Source organism: Argiope bruennichi, chromosome 5, assembly GCF_947563725.1.
Source record: "Argiope bruennichi chromosome 5, qqArgBrue1.1, whole genome shotgun sequence".
Lineage (NCBI taxonomy): Eukaryota > Metazoa > Arthropoda > Arachnida > Araneae > Araneidae > Argiope > Argiope bruennichi.
The window spans coordinates 61,890,341-61,909,492 of NC_079155.1; the positions used below are offsets into that span (position 1 = coordinate 61,890,341).

Below are 19,152 nucleotides of genomic sequence, written 5' to 3' on the forward strand. Positions count from 1 at the left end.
TACTGCAACGTTATGCAAAACGTATGCGATTTTAGTCTCTCCTTTAAAAATTATTGTTTAAACAAAAGTGAGGAATTATGAAACAAAGGAAAAAATAATAAACAACGAACTGCATTTTAATCAGAAAAAGATTTAATAAATTGTTCTAAAGCAAGCTAAGCGAATATAAAGACATATACAACTACATCAAAAGCGAGAAGACGATGATCAACAGCTTTTTTTACCACTTCAAATTGGCACCAAGAATAAAATTAACTGCAGACCGCCGACGGATTCCTCCTATTCGAAATGGATCTTCCCTACTTTTCTTTTAGCAACCGCCACAAATTTAGACACTTGGTGACAAGAGTTTTCGGCTCTGAGAGACACCTGGAGACAAGAGTAATTACGGCTCTGAGTCTAAAAAATTATCATGTTAGAATGTTTTGGACTAAAGGTTCAATTCTCCTATTATTTTTTTTTCAAATATCACATCAGAAATGTCATTGCCAATGCACCTAATATGCTTTGTATTACTCAGCTTTGACGATTAGTTGATTCACTGGCACTACTGGTTCTGTTTATTTTCAGTTAAATCTCTTGTGTATAAATATTCAAGATTCGATTAAGAATATATTCTTAAGCATCAAATTATGACAGAATTTAAAACTATAATAGTTTGATGGACTAACACCTATTCTATTCTATTCATTGTGTATATGCACCTTTCTTACAAGTGAAGTCCGTCACAACTTAGCTCTTTAAAAATATTCCTTTGTCCAATTCATTTGTCTTCTAACATTTACGGTAATGCAATTTTGCTTCGTAAACTTCACAGATATAAAACAGTATCCTTCTTACTGAGCTTTCAATAATGAGAGAGGCTAAGCTCTTGTTTCAGAGCTGGAGGGTTCCAAGTTCGGAACTCGATTCCATCAAAGAAAGCCGTATAAGCTGTTGCAATAAAAACCATCTTATAAACAAACACTCTACCACTAGTGCGGTACAAGCTCTTGGACAAGCGTGCCATTCCCTATTATTTGACCTCCCTATAAAAGACTGGCGCAATTTTTCCTTCTGTCGTCATCTTTTTTTAAGCTACACAAACGTACTAAATTTTTGTCTTCTTGGCGCTTTCTAAGTTTGGCACCCGGGGTTTACATACAGTCCTTGCTCCTTCCTCAATCGCTCAGCCGCTGAATAGTTCTAGTGTTGGTAAAAAGTAAGACATGAATATAACTAAATTAAACTAAGCTGCAGTATTTATATAAACTGAAAAAAAAGGGGGTATATTGGTAACAGAAATAATATATAAGATTAAATCATGACTCCATTAACATAATTTAATTTGCATTATTTAAATTTTAACTTGAATATTGTAGACAAATATTGTTTTATCGCAAGCTGTATGCTACGGCAAAAGCTGCATGTAAACTGTGTTTCACCTTATCTGTAGGCCATGGTGAAAATTCTTATCTGCTAATACTTCATTCATCGCTGTAAGAGTTTTATCCATTGAGAAAAAGAATGTTGGCAACAGAAGTAATAGATATGATTTTTTTTTTTTTAACTTTTCCCTAAAACGATCCATGTTGAACTAAATCATAATGAATATAATATCTGTCTCACGTCTTACAAGGAATCACCCATCCCTCCGCCTCATCAAACTCCATTGATTATCTCGTCCGGCAGACCCAAACGATTTGTTTTGACATTTCCCTAGATATGAAATTAAAAATAAAAGAAGTTCTAATGTCCCTGACCTCGGCAAGGACGGTCGCGTATCCATTACATCCGTATCGCTTGAGCTCTGGGCGTTCCCCACGGGTGTATTCCCCATGTTTAACCTCTAGACGGTCGCAGACGATGTTTTTTGCTTCGATGAAGAGAAGCGAAGTGGCGTCGATGAACGTGATGGCCCTGTTTGATCAGGTAAACGGAGTCGAACCTTATGACAGAGGAAAGGTAACATTAGATCATTAGCATAAAGGAGACTTGTTTTAATGCGAGTACCGGTAAGCCGATTGAGCCATTGGATGTGTTTTGGTTCCTGTCATTTCTTTTTCACTTCGGAAGTATGAATATTTATAACTTGATGAATGATTGAATGCGGTGTAAAGACATGCTTCCGAAACCTTTTATTAATATAATGATGAGTATTAAATGGACGTAAAGGGAACGTTATTACGTACAGAAAATAAAGACATTAATGAATTATTTATATTTTTATGAAACAATGCCTGTATGGTAGAAGATGCTTATTTCCGATGAATTTCATACAAAATTACGCCAGTTACTAATTAAGACTAATTAACTGACTGTAATGTTCTAGCAAAATGGTGCTTTTAAGTTGCACTTTTGTAAATGCAGAGGTAGAATAGTTCAGATATCAAGGACGGATTAAGACTTCTAGGGACTCTCAAGAAATGCAAGTCACGGGGTCCTGTTTTCTTCTCTCTTACTTCCAAAACAGATTTTTTTTTTGAATTTAATTTTCTTTAGAAGTATTTTTATGTAGCAAATACTGATAAAATGACAAAATATTAACAGCGAGGTCCTTTCTAGAATCTTAATTTTAATAATATTATGTAAAAAAAAAAATCAAGAATCAAATTTGAAAGCAATTTTAAACAAAATAGTTTTTAAAAAATAAAATAAATTTTTGAATACAATTTAAATAATATTTATTTAATTTAGGATATTTTTTAAAATTATAAAACAACATTTATTTAATTTAGGGCATTTATTAAAATTATAAAATAACATTTTTTTTAGAATCTTTAAACAAAGTAATATAAAACTTATATTATTTTAATAATATAAGTTTAATATAAGAAAAATATAATTAATTAACAATATAAGAATTATATTTTAACATTTAATCGATACTTGACTTTAAATTGAATCCATTCAATCAATTAAAAGAACCATGCGCGATCCTTTCAATTAAAAAAATGTTGGAAAAAAAATAATGTCGGAAGTTCGATGCCCCGCTAGGCCTTGCGCATTATTAATGAATAATTAAAGAGTAATCCGCGAAAATATAAATAAGTAAATATATTTAATATAAATTTATTATAAATATATATATATTATTAAAAATATAACTAATGAATAATAAAGAATAAATATAATGAAAATGCTTTATCTAGAGCTACCATATTTGACACATAGTTAATTTTTACTGGTAAAAAAAATATTTTCAAAATTTTAATTATATTTAAATTAATTAAAAATTAAACCTTAACATTTGTCCTTAATAAATTAAAAGCATATTGTTGCAAAAGAAAAAGAAACCTTTTATTTTAATTCAAAGAATTAGATTTTTTAGTGATACCATTTTTATTTTCCTGCTATTTTTTAAATTTAAATAATTTTTTCAAAATTAATTTTAAATACAAGTTATACCAATGCCTTTTACTATCGTAATGAAATTAAAACTAATTTTATTGTTTCGTTAAACTTCACTCACAAGTTTTTGCCAATATTAAAATCATGAGAAAGCCTTTTCACTTTCTCTTTTATTAATTTGAATAGATTTTAATCTAGCATTCTTTCATTATGCCCAATGCATCATGTAAAAATCGTTATGCTTATAATATTAGAACCACTAGTAATGCGAGGTGCTCGTTAAGTGAGGTTTGGCTGTATTAACAATTGACATAACACGTGGAAGCGTCAATTTAATCGACGCACATGAGGCAATAAATTCTAAAATATATCATCGGAAGTAGGCCGGAAATTTACTCGCATATTCCGTAATAACGTTCTTTTTCTCCCTTTGGTCACATAAAAATTTTAAGTATGGGCAAGGCCATGAACGCTACGAGTGCTCAGAATTTTATTATTCAAGGAATCAAAGACTGGGGCAAAAAGGGAGAATGACAACACGCGGGGAAATGTGCACCCTCTTTTCCGCAGAGTGACACAGTTCCATGTATGAACGTATCATACTTCATATTATAGTAAAGAAAACGAATATGCATTTTGAAAGTTTCTTTTCAAACGATTAAAACTAAAATTTGATACAAAACTAAAAGTTTATTAACAAGATCACATACTAAATTCCATTTATCTAAATCATTGCATTTTTTTATTAGTATGTTTACATATATGTAAATGTACAGACCGACAGACGATCAACACGTTGGTGGTTTTAGTTCTGAATTTGATATGAATCTACATTTTAGATGATAAAACTTTGTAATTAATTTTATTTATCCAGATCTTCACGTTTTGTAACTATTGTATTCCCTCGAACTCGAAGAGGCAGATAGAAGAATTTCCTTCGGATGGTTTTCATCTTATATTTGATTATAAATTTATAAACTTAATTTAAAGATCACACACCAAATTCCATCCATATGGACCAAAGAATTTTATAGTTGTCCTGCTCACAGATAGAAATATAGACAGAGAGATATAATTTCAAAAAAGTATTTTTCGGATGAAGATAGGCAAAGTATGAAGATTCATCAAAATAAAATCAAATTTTTTTATTCTTATAATTTTACAAAATTTTCCCTTGTGTACTTGAAAGTGTTTGTACTTTTTAATAATTTCAATATTTTTAAAATGTCTATATATATCGAACAACAAAATCATTTCATCAAAAAAATTGTAGGCACTTACTGCAATAAAATAAAGTCAATGGCTTTTTTTCATGAGAAATAAGGAAATTGAATTCGAAAAATGTTATTTTAGTTCTTAGTGAAATAGAAATGTTCGGGGGACCAGAAAATTATTTACGAACAAATGTAATGCTTGTAATTGTAGTTGCAGTATATTCGTAAAATATGTTTTCTGTGTTTCTGCTCTAAGTATCCCTTTCCTAACTTGTTATTTACTTTAACTTTTGCGATTTTTTTTTATTTTTAATTTAGCTTAGTATTAGATTTTCCGTGAACAAAACCCTTGATGGAAATATATAAGAATAAGAGAGAAGATCAGTTTAATAAAAGGCGTAAAAAATATAATTAAATATGGCCTAAATCAAATAAAAACTTTATTTCGCTTTTGGTACAGAGACATGGATCTTTTTGCAATTTATTAACTATTTGCAAATTACAAACATAACTGCAAAACTTTAAAATAAATTTCTTCTGCGGTTTAAGCGTTCTTTTATCCTAAGAAACTAATTATGCATAGATCTCTATCTCTCTCTTTTTTTTTTAAAGAAAATTGTGAAAATGTAGTGATATTTATATTTCTATATATCAAAATTTCCATTAGGATATTTTTATCCAGTAAGCTTTATGATTGATATATAATTCAACTTAAGCTTTCACCAAAACTTTATTTTCTTTTTTGTTTACGACATTTTGCATTCTTATGGATGCTATTTCTTTTTATTTACTTACAACAACCCCCGGGGGGGGCACCTCGAAATGAGGATGAGATGCTTCCGGCATGGTGGTTGGATCTCGCCACCCTGGAAGGTACACTAATAGGTGGGGGATCTGACTCCTTCCATCGATGACGGGATGTACTTCCTTCGGGGAGGGTTGTACCGTGGCCGGTGACGGCCCTTAGGACTCAACCACAGTTCCCGCCAATGTTGCTGTTGCGGCAGTCCGGCCATTCAGTTTTTATTGTTTAATTCCGTGTGCCTTCTTGGCGGGTCGGGGAGTTAGATGGCTGACTTATCTACTTACAACAAACACACTGAATAGAAAAGATTCTATTTTAACTAATCTACATTTTAAAATTGATAACAAAATATACTAATCCTCCATTCCTTTTTACAGAAGAGAAAGCGACCAGCCAACATGTCGTTTGTTATTATAAAATCGAAAAGAATGACACTAAAAGACTTCAGCCTGAGGATATCGATGCTACGCTATGCACCCACCTGATAGTCGGATACGTGGAAGTCCGCCACGACTTCATGCTCCCAAGGACCATCCACGATCTGGATCGATTCAACAGGACGATGGCCCTGAAGAAAAAGAACGCCAAAATGAAGATCCTGCTGTCAATTGGAGAGAAGTCCAATGGTGGGTTCTCGCACATGGTAGCTACTAACTACGGCAGAGAAAGGTATTTATTACTGGCCTTTATTTTTACAGTTTCTCTTTTATGTCGGATCTTACTCATTTAAACAATTCAGAGTAATTAATTCAAAATGATTATACCAGTTATAAACAAGTAAAGGGTGTCCTAAAATGAACGCAAGGTTTGAATTTGTTGGCAACCCTATTAAAAAAACCATTTGACAGCTGATAGTAGAGTAAGTAAAAATGGAGCATTATGCAATAGAACAACGTGTTAACGGAAGATTTGAATTACAGGAAGCGGCACAAAAACTCGGACAAAGTTGTTACATCATAGAATAGAAGTTAATTAATTTCTTTTTAATTTTTGTTTATTTCTTTTTGTCTTCCACTTCAATTATAACATATTTTATAATGCATTCTTTATTTATGTACTGATTTTTTGGTCTTTTTACAATGCCAAGCAAAAGATATGCTATTTTAAAGTTGGAAAACGAACAGTATGGAGTCGTTCGTTTGCTTAATGCGCCTCGGCAAACAGTGTCTGATGCAATCTATCGTTTCAAAAAGCTTGGCAATGATGGTCAAAGTCCAGGAAGTGAACTAAAATGTATGGTGAACACTTTCAGTAAATGTAAGTTATCAAAAAGCGAGTTCAATGAAATTCGAAGGTTTCCATGAGAAAGATCGCTCGTGAACTGGAAATAAGGGAACGATCAGAGCAACGAATGGCAAAATCAGAGCTTGGACTGAAACCTTACAATGTCCAGAAAGTTCAGCTTCTTACTGAAGAAAACAAACTCGTGCGGCTCCAAAGACGCCGAAAACTTTTGAAACGGGTCGAAAGTAGCGCAGAGAGAGATTCCTTTTCACTAAAGAGAAGCTCTGTGCCATTCAAAAGCTCGAAATTCCTAGAACTATAGGATGTAGTCTGTAGACGCTCCAAGCACTTCAGCAATTGTTGAATATCGCAAAAATCCAGAGTCGGTCATGGTCTGGGGCGGAATTTGAGCAAGAGGCAAAACATCTCTGCTTTTTGTGGATGAGGGCATTATAATAAATCAAAAACTGTACCAGAGGGACATTCTAGAAGTTGTTGTATTTCCGTGGGCCAAAGCACACTTCGGCAATGTAAAATGGGAGTTTCAACAAGACTCTGCATCAGCTCAAAGGCTAAAAAGACAGAAGAGGGGTGGAAGGAACATTTTCTGGATGTCTGGATTATCTGGGGAATGGGTGCAATACTCGCCGAATTTCAATCCAAAGATTAAAGTGCATGGTCCATTTTAGAATCTAGGGCTTGCACTAAACGACATAAAAGTTTGGACTCTCTAAAGCAATGGCTTCTGCTGAAATGGGATAGATTAAAGGAAGAAGACTTGCGGCCCATTGCTGAAAATTTCAAAAAGCGTTTGTGCCTCTGCATCACTGCAAAAGCCGGCCACTATGAAAAAAAATTTAATTTATTTATCAGTAAAAGTCTACTTTTATTATTATTTGTTAAATTTTGTTAATTTATTAATTTTTAATCAAGTTATATTAAAATTATGTTTCTCCGGGTTTTTCTGCCGCACCCTGTATATAAAAAACACAATTTCTTTCTTTAAATTGTTATATTTTTATTGAAATGTAAAGTACACAGGATAGGGTTATGTACGGAATAACGTGTACAGCAAATGGCGTCCACGGCTTTACGTACTTTTATGCCGAAATTTTCCAATAGCATTTTGCATAAATGTGGGTGAATTCATTGATGTAGCGCTGAATTTTCTCCTTCAATGAACACGTGCTTGTTGTTATAGACCTTTGACTTTAAATAACCCCATAAAAAATCCAATGGTGTTAAATCACACGATCTAGGGGGGCAATTCTCAAATTTTTGAATTGTGGCCACTAGACTTTCATTACTTTTGAAATATTGTTCGACAATGAAAACACGTTGTTCTGTCGTGTAATACTCCATTTTTACTAACTTTAAATTATCAACTGTCAAATGTTTCTTTTTAACAGGCGTGCCAATTCTTAAATGCAAAATTCAAATCCTGCGTTAATTTTGGAACACCTTTATAACTATTCAACGAAGAATGATATAAAGATAAGATTCTAGAAGGAAGTTCAAAGTTTGTTATTTATAGCTTGAAGGTTTTCTACGTTACTCGGTTGGTTAAAGGATAACGACTTATTTCGAGTTATACACATTGGATTCTACACTATTTCATATGCAGCTTACTGAGAAGATGCCAAACCATTGTTTGCTGAATTTGTAGCTTATTAGCTTCGCAGATAAATTTCTATGGACTGCCCTCATTCATTCTCTCAGTGCTTTCACGGTGAAACCATTAGCCGGTCGCTGCTTTTCCTTTCACTCCTACATTTTGTTTCGACAAATTGCCCGCAAAATCTGTATACGATTTTGTTACTTAAAGGTGCAATACCGCAACAAAGACAAAATCATCTTTGTACCGTTTTGATAAAAGGATACTTTCAAACTCCAACATGCAGAACGCTTCCTGTAAGGAAGTTGGCAATTTTGTTTTTTTGACATTGCCTTTGCGTCAATGTCCGATTTATTATACTTGTTCCTCAGCGAATGATTCATTGAATTTCCTTTTATTTATCTGCAAATGATTCCTTTTATTGTTTCCCATTAAATAATTAAGACAGTTTGTAATCAGGATGATAATAATTTTAAAATATCCGGATAGTGAAATAAAAAACTTTTGGGTGTTCTTATTTTTTAAAAATATATTCAAATATTAAAGAATCATATATTATCTACTACGAAAGAAAAATTTAAATAAAGTTTAAACCTTTTGTTTGACGCATCGCAACATTATAGTGTTTTTGTAACGTACCATGATCATTCGTCTTTGTTTTTAAAAATTTATTCTTAATTATAAAACATCGATTACCTACGTACAAAAAAAAAAGATGTATTTAATATCGCGCATATAAAAACGTTTATAACTTATGCCATGGAAAGTGTTGTTGTAACATATATTTAAAAATAAATTTTAAATTTACTAATATTGGGTAAAAAGTATTCAGAAAATCATTAATATCTCTGAAAAGGTTATTTTTAGAATCCGTAAATGGTATAAAAATGGTTTTTGTGCAACAATATGCTCCAAAATTAATGAAGAGAAAGCGTTAAAATTTCTACTGATTTCTAATTGAAAGTCTAATTAAAATTTTGAAAAATGTTTTCACAATGTATAATTAAGTAATCAATTATTAATTTTGGTAGCTTTGGAACCAATCATATACTTATAATGCATTTTGAACAATTTTTGCGCCATGAATCTCATAATTTCTAGAAGCTATTCCAGTTCATAAACTTATCGTATCAAAATTTTATAATAAAATGAAGCAAAAGTACAATTTAGCTGAATTATGAATTTTCATGATACTTCAGAGAAGACACATTAAACTTTTTTTTTGTATTATTCTCAGTCAATAAATTTTAACTATTAAAAACATTAATATTGTAGTATATTATTTCTACTTTTAAAATTTGATTTCCTTAATATGTATTTCCATTTTCTTCCTTCAGATTCATTTTCTCTTTGCTTCATTTCCTCGATAAATATAAGTTTGACGGTGTAGACTTCGATTGGGAATTCCCTGCTTGGAACGGAGCAAATCCGTTGGAACGATTTTATTTCATTTTGTTGCTAAAGGTAAGTTAATGCTAAGTGAAATTTAGGTTCTTATTATTAGATTTAACAAGTGATATAAAGCCATACAATTTAGTTTTTTTATATATATATTTAAAAAAATTAGTTTATACAGAATGTTTCAGCGCCATTCGAATTCAAAAATTTGGTAGGACACATTTAAATGAGTCGGAATCGTCAGGTTAGTAATGACATGTGGTTATAGCAGTACCCCTCCCCCCGAAAAAAACGCAATGAAAGAACGGGAAAATAAATATGCGATTTATTATTAGAATAAAAGTTGCAAAATCAGTAATAACAAAGGCTAACTACGTAACAGATGAGCTTGGTTGCAGAACTCACATCTTCGACACATGAAAATCTGAACATTCTACAATTTCGGAGGCTCGTCTGACACTTCTGGCAATTACAGCAATGAGTGCTAATGGATCATCATGAAGAGCAGCAAGTGTACAATTTAGATGACACATATCTCTTTTACTCTGAATCCTTTATGTGCTTTTGAGGAAAACCTTAATTTTGTGCGCCGCAACTTATACCCAATCTTGGGTTGTTATAGATCTGTTCATTGTTTGGAGTCCTAACCATTCTTTCATGATTGATTTCATTCTTTCTCGCTCTCTAGAAAGTATCCTTGCAGGTGTAGACGTCCAAAGAACCAGGAATACGTGTCCAGGAATACGCCTCATCGAATATCATTGCGTGTACAAGTGCTGTGCGATTAGTAACTCCATTTTCTAGAGGCATTGTACTTCTTATGTTTCAGCTTTCGAAAGAAAGGTATCTCCGCCACAAAGCTGTCTTTTGCAATACTATCTACTATACCTTGTAAATATTACTGGCCCAGAATTACTAAGTGATTTCAGCTCATCTTGGTGCACCCTATCCGTCTCGGATATTTGCATATCTGGTTTTGGGATAAATAAATAATGGATTGTTTGAATTTTGGAAACTGTTTTGGTCTTGGATTAAAATGATTGTATCATATATCTTTTCTTTCTTAACTCAAATAATTCACTATAAGAGATTATTTATTTCTATATTTTAATTTTTTCCAATAGAAAAATAGTTAATCCCTAGTTTATTTCCATAATTTAGGAACTTCGATTTGTAATAGAACAGGCGAAAAGAAATCTCCTCATAAGCTGCGCAGTTGCCGCACATGTAGCGATTATTGACACATCTTATGACATCCCGGAAATGGCTAAGTAAGTACATATCATGCATTCTATCGTGTTACAATATGATGCTATTTCGGGCAGAAGATCTCTATTTATGACAGGCTGAATTTGGATTTTGAATTTGAGCTAATAGAGAAAGTACTTTGCTAGTTCTTTTAAGTTACTTAACAAATATTTGCCAGTTCCAATGCCTTTCTCCCTCTGTCGCAGTATAAAACAAGACCAAATGAACCTTATTTAGTTGAAAAGCAATTTAAATCTGGTTATTAAAACCGTACAGAAAAAGGTTTAAGGGTAAGTTGGAAAAGATCCGACTCATTTGGATATTTCAAAAGGATTTCAAAAAAATTCACTTCAGTCTGTTTGAAATTAGGGGAAAAGATAATTTTGTAGTGCCAACTGGATATGCATGTTTTCCTTCATTTTGGATGAAGAAAGATTGGCAATTGATTATTGGGTTACGATTTTCAGCGTGAAAATTAAAATGACGAAAAAAAATGGCTAAAATAATGAAGTAGTGATTTATAACCCTCTTTCTCCGAGAAAATTTAAGGGGCCAAGATGGCCTGAGTTAAGATTTTGGGTTAAGAAATGAAGATTTCTGGCTCGAAATTCGATTCTAGAAAATATTCCAGTTGAATTGTCTCGGAAAAATGACGAAACTGGAAACGACACATAATAGCTATTTTGTTATGTTGTTGAAAGGTTATTTGAAACTGAACTCTAAGTCTTTACTTAGAGATAGAATAAGAGGCGGAAATTTTAACACTAGTTTTTCACGCTTAAAAAGAGAAAAAAACTTAAAATGAGTGGAGAACTGTAAATAAAAAATTGTAGATATTATAGAGACTAATAAAACGAGTTATAAAACGTAATTCTAAGTTAATTATATGAGAAGTAAATTTAAAATATTTTTCGTTTATTTTTTTAATTTGAAAGAAATTTTTAAACTTAAGCTTTCGGAAATTTATATAGGAAGAAATAAGTAGTAAAAATTTCCAATCAATATCTTTATTATTATTTGAAAAATTCAACTTTGTTAGAAAAAAACGTCGTCGAAAAATGCCTATACCTTTTATCAGTCGTAATCTGAAATTAGAATATATATATATATATATATATATATATATATATATATATATATATATATATATATATATATATACTCTAAAAGAAGTGCTCTACAATTTCAAATGAGACCATAATGGTTTATTTTAAAAAAAGTGTTGAAAACTAAGTTTGAAAAAAAACATTTGGAATTAATATTTTGCCTTAATTATTAAGTTTGAATTTATTCTCCGGTTATTGTTCCAATCTCGAATGTTACTACTATTTAATGTTTTTAGTGAATGAAGCAAGTCATAAAGCAAGACTTTTATTTCACTTTTAAATTTATTTTTCATTACTTTTTTTTGAAAATCGGTCATTATGATACCATTTGAAATTTTAAAACAATTTTCTTAAAAAATTTTTTAATCAGTTTTTGACTGATAAAAAAGTACTTTTAGGCTTATTTCGACGACCTGTTTTTATACTGACAAATTTTTCAAAAAGTGTTGCAGATATTAATCTGAAAATTTTAACAGTCATGTTCTTCTATCCAACAAATACAAGAGTTTCAAAAATTTCGCACAAATTATTTTTAAAAATGAAAAGTATTTTTCTAACATTTCATTTATTTTAATTTTATTCCTTGTTTATCATTATGTTTCACAGCTCATTTTATAGATTTTTATATCTACAGCTTTTTCACTTTTCATCTAATATTAATAGCTTGTTATGTGAACGTGTAAACAGCTCTACGGCTTTTTGATTTTCACTTTTCATCTAATGTTGATAGCTTGTTATTTGAGCGTGTAAAATCGATGCTGAAACTTTCACCCTCCCTCCATTCCTTATCCGATAACATTTCTAAATATAAACTTAGAGGTCAGCTTTGGATAGCCAAGCAAACAACTTGTGCCAATAAAATTGCGTAAGCTGTTGTTGTCTGTACTTTGTCCAGGAAAAAGTGTAATTCATTTGGATTAAAAACTGTATCTAATGCTACGGGTGAATTATTCTAATTTTGGTGTATGCGGAAATTAAAGAAGGAGCGACGTATCGTTTGTTATTTTTTTGTAATCTGATAATATTCCAAAATTATGTGATCCATCCCACAATAGCTTTCGTGATATTTTTAAAAACTGATTTTAGTATAACCAAATGAAAACAAACAAGGGTATCTGTGATTAAAACCAAGAGTATGTGGAAGCAAACCAACTTCGTACACATATATGTTGAACATTCCAAGAGTTATATTCTGCTTGTGAAATAAACAAAATATTCAATTAATAATCGTTGTATAGTGCTGCAACCAGATCCGGATTACAGCCTGCAGGACCCTTTAGGTATTCAGAAACCCCTTTTCACTTTTCTAAAAACACATTTTATTTTTATCTGTTTTGATACAATCTCTCTATAAGCAGGTTTAAGTTACAAATACAGTACATTTCCGAGGATCTGACCTAATGTGGCGGAAGGGCAGGCCGGATAACAAAAAGACCGAATAATCCGGAGTTTTTTGAACTCATTTCTTTGCCCACCAATACAAGAAGACAAAATTTTTATATCAAACGTATAACGTAATACATATTTTCTTACTTCTTATTGTATACTAAGTCTTCCATTTATCTAAAGCCATGTAGAATGTGAACGCAGCCGCGGCCCGTTTAAACATAAAAGCAGATCCCGGTAACATGTCGAGTTAAAATAGAATACTCTGTACTGGTAGTTTATATATGTTTATATACTGCCCAGCAAGTTGCAAGAATTTATTAAAGAAGAAAGTTAAAGGATATAAACTGTTCACATTTTAATGGAAAATTCTGTAATGCTTAACTTAAATGCGGGAAACATAAATGAAATTTAAAGTAAATCGTAGGCCTAATTCTTGACTCAGACTGATTTTTTTTTTTTTTTTGATAAATGATTACACGGATATAAAAAGTTAATCCTAAGAATCCTAAAGTTAATCCTAAAAAGTTAATCCTAATGTTTATTTTTTGAAAAAGTCTTTAATAGAATGATTGCTTCTGCTACTCCTTGCCTTCCTCATTTAATGACGATAAAAGAAAACTAGGCCGGATAGTCGCGAACCGGATACTCGAGAGTGTACTGTATAGTAAATGTAAATAAATGAAATGTTTAATTGAGGGCCACTTTTACAAGAATTCTTTACTATGTCTGACATATAAAAGAATTAAACTTAAAAATAATTTCAAGCAAAATGAAAAAAAAAAAAAAATGTTATTACAAAAGTTTTTTAACATATGCCAAATACCAGAGCTGTTCATTCATAATTTAATCCATTAACAATAAAAAAAAAACTACATTATCTGAAAAAACGAAACTAATTTTCTTCGAATAAAGTTGCAACATTCAATCTATACTTAATTTTAATTTTATAAAGTTTCAATGCATAACACTTTAAATTAAATAAAAGCACAAAATTAAATTAACCTGAATTATCGCAAAAAAAAAAAAAAAAGAATTATCCGAAGATACAGAATCCTTAAAAAGGCAAAATTGCTTACTTTGTCTAATCAATAATTGCCCAACCGAAAAGAGACGAGAGCATGTAATAATGTTCAAATTCTCTTCCTATACTTCCAAAGTCTTGGCTTTATCTAAAGGGTTTTAAATGGCATGAAAATACAAATACAGTACACTCCCGATTATCCGCGGAATTGGGTGGCGCAGCCGCCGCGGATAACAAAAATCGCGGATAATCCGAAAAACGCTAAAAACGGGTATAGCAAAAGAGAAAACAGTCATTCCAACTTTGAAAAATCGTTTTATGTACAATAAAACATAAAATAAGCAGCAGGAAATGTTTAACTAACGCTTAATATTTTAGTATATCACTCAAAACTAACCTAAAATGCATTTTGTTAATGAAAACAGAAAAGTGCTTTGTATTTACGAGAGGCGTCAAGGATACACAGAAAAATTAATACATATGTACTGTTTTAATACTGTAATGTATTATGTAATTACAAAAGCATAACTGTAAAACTGCACCTTTTTAAAAAAAATCAGTCAAAAAAAAAAAAAACTTTGTGTGGCAGGCGCGGATAATCCGCACCGCGGATAATCGGGAGTCTACTGTAAGCGTATTAAAACTCTTGTAAGGTAAAGGGGAGGGGTGGAATTGCATCTAAATGATTCTTTCTTTGAGACTTTTTCTCGTGCCGTTCTTTTTCCCCCTCTGGGAAACTATCAGTGTGTCACGCTTGGATACCACACCTTCATTTTTTTATATGAAAGTAGAGCGAATATCTTCTTTATGCGGATGCCAAGTCTTCTTACTCATATCATTCTGTAGCCGTGATCGTATAGTGGTTAGTACATTGCGTTGTGGCCGCAATAACCCAGGTTCGAATCCTGGTCACGGCAAAGAATTATTTTTTAAATGTTAATTTAATTAATTGTACAAAAATTATATTTTATTAGCTGAATTTATCAAATTAAATTCATCTGACGCGTCACTTTTCCATCACATGTAATTTTTTATAAATTTCCATTGATTGTACATTCTTTAAATTTAAATTACCTTTATAATTATTGTACAGTTTCAAATCTGAATATAGGACAATAATTTGTCTGGGCGTCCTGGGTTCGAATCCCGGTTCAGGCATGGTTGTTCTTCATCTGTGTTTTATCTGTGAGGTGTATGAATGCGCCCCCCCCCGTAAAAAGGGGTTGTGCAAGCGAATGTGTGAGTTTCATCATAATATGAGATAGAAATCAGACTTCTGCACTCGGGTGCTCAGGGGTCTTTACCCTCAGAAGCTACTGCACCCCCTTTCCGTGGTAACACGGACACGACATCATCAACAATAATTTGTTTTGATTATGAATCTAATTATTATATTCTTTTTACTATACCACTTGTTTTAATATCATATATGGATAGCACATACATTATTTAAGTTGTATATATTAGATAAACTTATTTCAAATAATTTTATAAATTTCAAATTCAAAAATAATTTTAAACATTTTTTTAAATTGTAAAAAATATTTTTTAATTCATTTTAAGACTTAAAAACCTAATGATGATAATTATTTAAAAATCAATTTGTAATTTTAAATGTATAAAATATTAATCCATAATTTTTTCTTCTCTTTAATCAGTATCTGCTCTTCTAAAATTTATTAAATGTAGCCATAAAAATTATCGATACATTATTTTCTATTTTTACTGTTTAGATGCTGTAACATTTTCATATTCTAGAAAACAGAAATTTTAATTTTTTTCGGTAATTTTAATTAGAATTATAAACGCATTTTAAGCGTTTGATTAAAAAAAATTAATAAAATTTTCGGATTATCCGTTTTACTGAAAACTTTTTAACATATTTTCGTACATTTGTGGTAAAAAATTATAAGCCAGTTAACAGCTACGCTACCCGAGCAATTGCTTTTGTATCCTGGTCATGTTACTCGGCTGCGAACCACAAGGTCCCAGGTTCTATCCTCGCGCATCTCAATCCGCCACACATTCAACACTTACAGTTGATTTTTTCTGTACATGTACAAGATTGACAAACAGATTTTTATTTAAATAAAAGTTTTCTCAATTCTAAGCTATTCATATACATTTTAATTCCTATGAAAAAAGAAAAACAATTCTCTGAATAACGATATAAAAGGCATAAATTCTTAACAGCATAGAATAGGAAGCAAAATACTGTTTATGCAAATCAATAACTATTTCAAATTTGAAACAATAGAATCAGTTCATATTCATGATGTCAGGTGCATTCGTGGCAGAATCTCAGCTTCGTGACCGGAAGGTAGCTGGTTCGATATAAAATTCTGTAGAAAATCATATGTGTATCTAGGAAAGGCATACACTAAATTTATCAAAAATAAAACACCATCCCATTGATTTGACGTGGATATTTGAAGAGGAAGATATGGACACAAGTATCGTTCTCGTTATCTGACCACGGTCCTAAATTACAAGGTTACTTAAAAAGTAATGGCGGCTTGTCATCTCAAAAATAAGCAGCACACTAAATTCATCGAGAGCAAAACATTCTCCCATTGGTTTGATATGCATGCTTTTAGAGGGGGATACAGACACAAGTATCGCCCTCGTTACCTGACCATGGCCTTAAATTACAAGGTCAGTTGCAAAATATTCTTCACATAATTAATGGAGGTTTACAATCTCAAAAATTCACAAAAAAATTTTTATCACGAATTTGCATACCAGGTTTGAAATTTGCTCTTACTTTTGCTTAAATACTTTTCAAAATTTTCGAGCTTTTCTATTTTTTTTAGGAAGATAATGTAAATCATCCACATTATCGACAGTTCATACACCATCTCCTCCCTAAAGTAAAATGGGAAATAAAATAATGCATTTTTTTATATTATACTCATATGTCCAACAATATTTAGAATAAATTTAGCAATGAAATTTCCACTGTAAATGGATTTTCCTACTTGGAAACATTTGAACAATATTCAAATTCTACTTGTATTTTTTTTCTTCCGAGATCTTTCGCACAGCGGAAACTACTAAAATACAATTTTTAATAGAACTGCAATCTTTATTTTTTCATGTAATAATTATTAACAAATTATCCTTCATTGCAAAGATTTTCAATTGAACAATATTTGAGAAAACTGTATTGTATATCATTTCGAAGAGCCATCTCGAAGAAAAGAAATTGAATATCCAATAAATCAAATACGTTTCCGTCAAGGAAAGAAGAAGCGAAACCGAAATCAAGAAAACAGCCAAAAAGAAAAAGGGCGGTAGGGAGATGAGAGAGAAAGGAAAACAGCGGGAAAACAAAGACAAATTTGAATGGGAGTGAGAAAAAAAAGCGAGAGAAAGCGATATTAGTTAATCGCAATTCAAAATAATTCTGGTGGAATTTATAGCTCTAATATCTCAAAATTCAAATGTAGAGAACGTTTTATAGTAGAATTAAAAAAGTAGAGTTGGTTTTAAGTCTTCAATTGTCTGCGAGGTAAGCTTTCAGGGGCTATCGGCCGACTAGTCTCGGCCTGCCTCCTCTTGTTCATTGTTTTATTTTCTCTTTCCTTCACTTTACTTTTTTTTTTTCAATTTTTCATTGACAAACGGACACTTAGAGTGACGAAGTAAGTCAAAAGCATCTAATTCCCAAAATGCAAAAATTTAGTAAATCAGATTTAAAAAATCAAAAATGCAACTTTATAATATAATTTCAAGGGGTGCTGCAGCTCTTCAGCCCTGTGGACAAATCGCCACAGCATATGCTTAAAAAGCGATGATAATATAAAATAATAAAGCAAAACTAAAAGTATTCCACATTAAATTCCCAACAATTTAATTTTTGAAACCATCATAGATCTTGCAGGAGTAAATAAAACGAATAGAATGTGCCATGATAGAATATGCAGTTCAATATTTCATGACATGAACAGTTACATTTATCATGTGACTTCGACATTACATAATTCAGTTTCAAATATGCATTTCAAAGCCATCTTCAAAGAATAGACCTACTTACAAAATATCACAGGGGAAAAAAAAAATGCTAACTCTTCAGAATTTTAGAATTAATTATTGCATTATAGTGATTGCTTTGGGCAACAGATATTTCCATGAAGAACTATAGAAAGAAAATTTGTAAAAATAAATAAGAAATTCAGAAAAACTCTTTTTGGATTGACTAAATAAGACCATTTCGAAGGTCATCAAAATTTCAAATCATTTCATTTGGTCTTATGATCGTACGTCACAAGAACGACGGTTGCCATGGAAATAACAACCAGTTCTATTTCATTTGAAACATTCGTATTTCGTAAAATTTCATCAGAACCTAATTCTTATTTTTATCTATATATTTCATATGCCGATTTGGGGAGAAGATCATAAAAATAGATCTATAAATCTGTATAAGTAATCAATAAAATCAATGGGCGTTTTCCCTAGACTTTTTACTACGGCAATTTTTACGCATCTTAGTATAACGACGAAAACTGTGTAAATCAGTTTCAATATTTTTAATTCGAATTCGTCGGTGATTAGAATTTTCCTACGATCCTTTGAATTTATTATCCTCTTAATATTGCAATGTCATCTTGAATTCAAATTTACATTGATTATTTCGAACTCAAAACAAAAGATTGTATTATTTTTTTCCCATTTCCGAACATTTAATTTAATTAAAAAATACACGGTCTTATTATTTTAGAGAGTCTAAGTGAATAATTTTTGAAGTCCTTAATTTGCTATAGGAATTTTCTGTTGCAAAATGCATTCAATTAAAAAAA

The 19,152-nt window shown here is 31.2% G+C and overlaps 1 protein-coding gene and 1 non-coding gene across 3 annotated transcripts in view; both read left to right on the forward strand.

The window, feature by feature from the left end:
- LOC129969287 (acidic mammalian chitinase-like) overlaps window positions 1-19,152 on the forward strand; it is a 50,602-nt gene that overhangs the window by 19,751 nt on the left and 11,699 nt on the right. For both annotated transcript variants that reach the window (XM_056083788.1, XM_056083789.1), the window contains exons 3-5: window positions 5,727-6,018; window positions 9,526-9,652; window positions 10,748-10,857. In XM_056083788.1, coding sequence (XP_055939763.1) covers window positions 5,727-6,018; window positions 9,526-9,652; window positions 10,748-10,857 — 529 coding nt within the window. The remainder of the gene's footprint in view (window positions 1-5,726; window positions 6,019-9,525; window positions 9,653-10,747; window positions 10,858-19,152) is intronic.
- On the forward strand, window positions 15,196-15,267 carry Trnah-gug (transfer RNA histidin (anticodon GUG)). Its single transcript has one exon. It is a non-coding gene; the product is annotated as a tRNA-His (tRNA).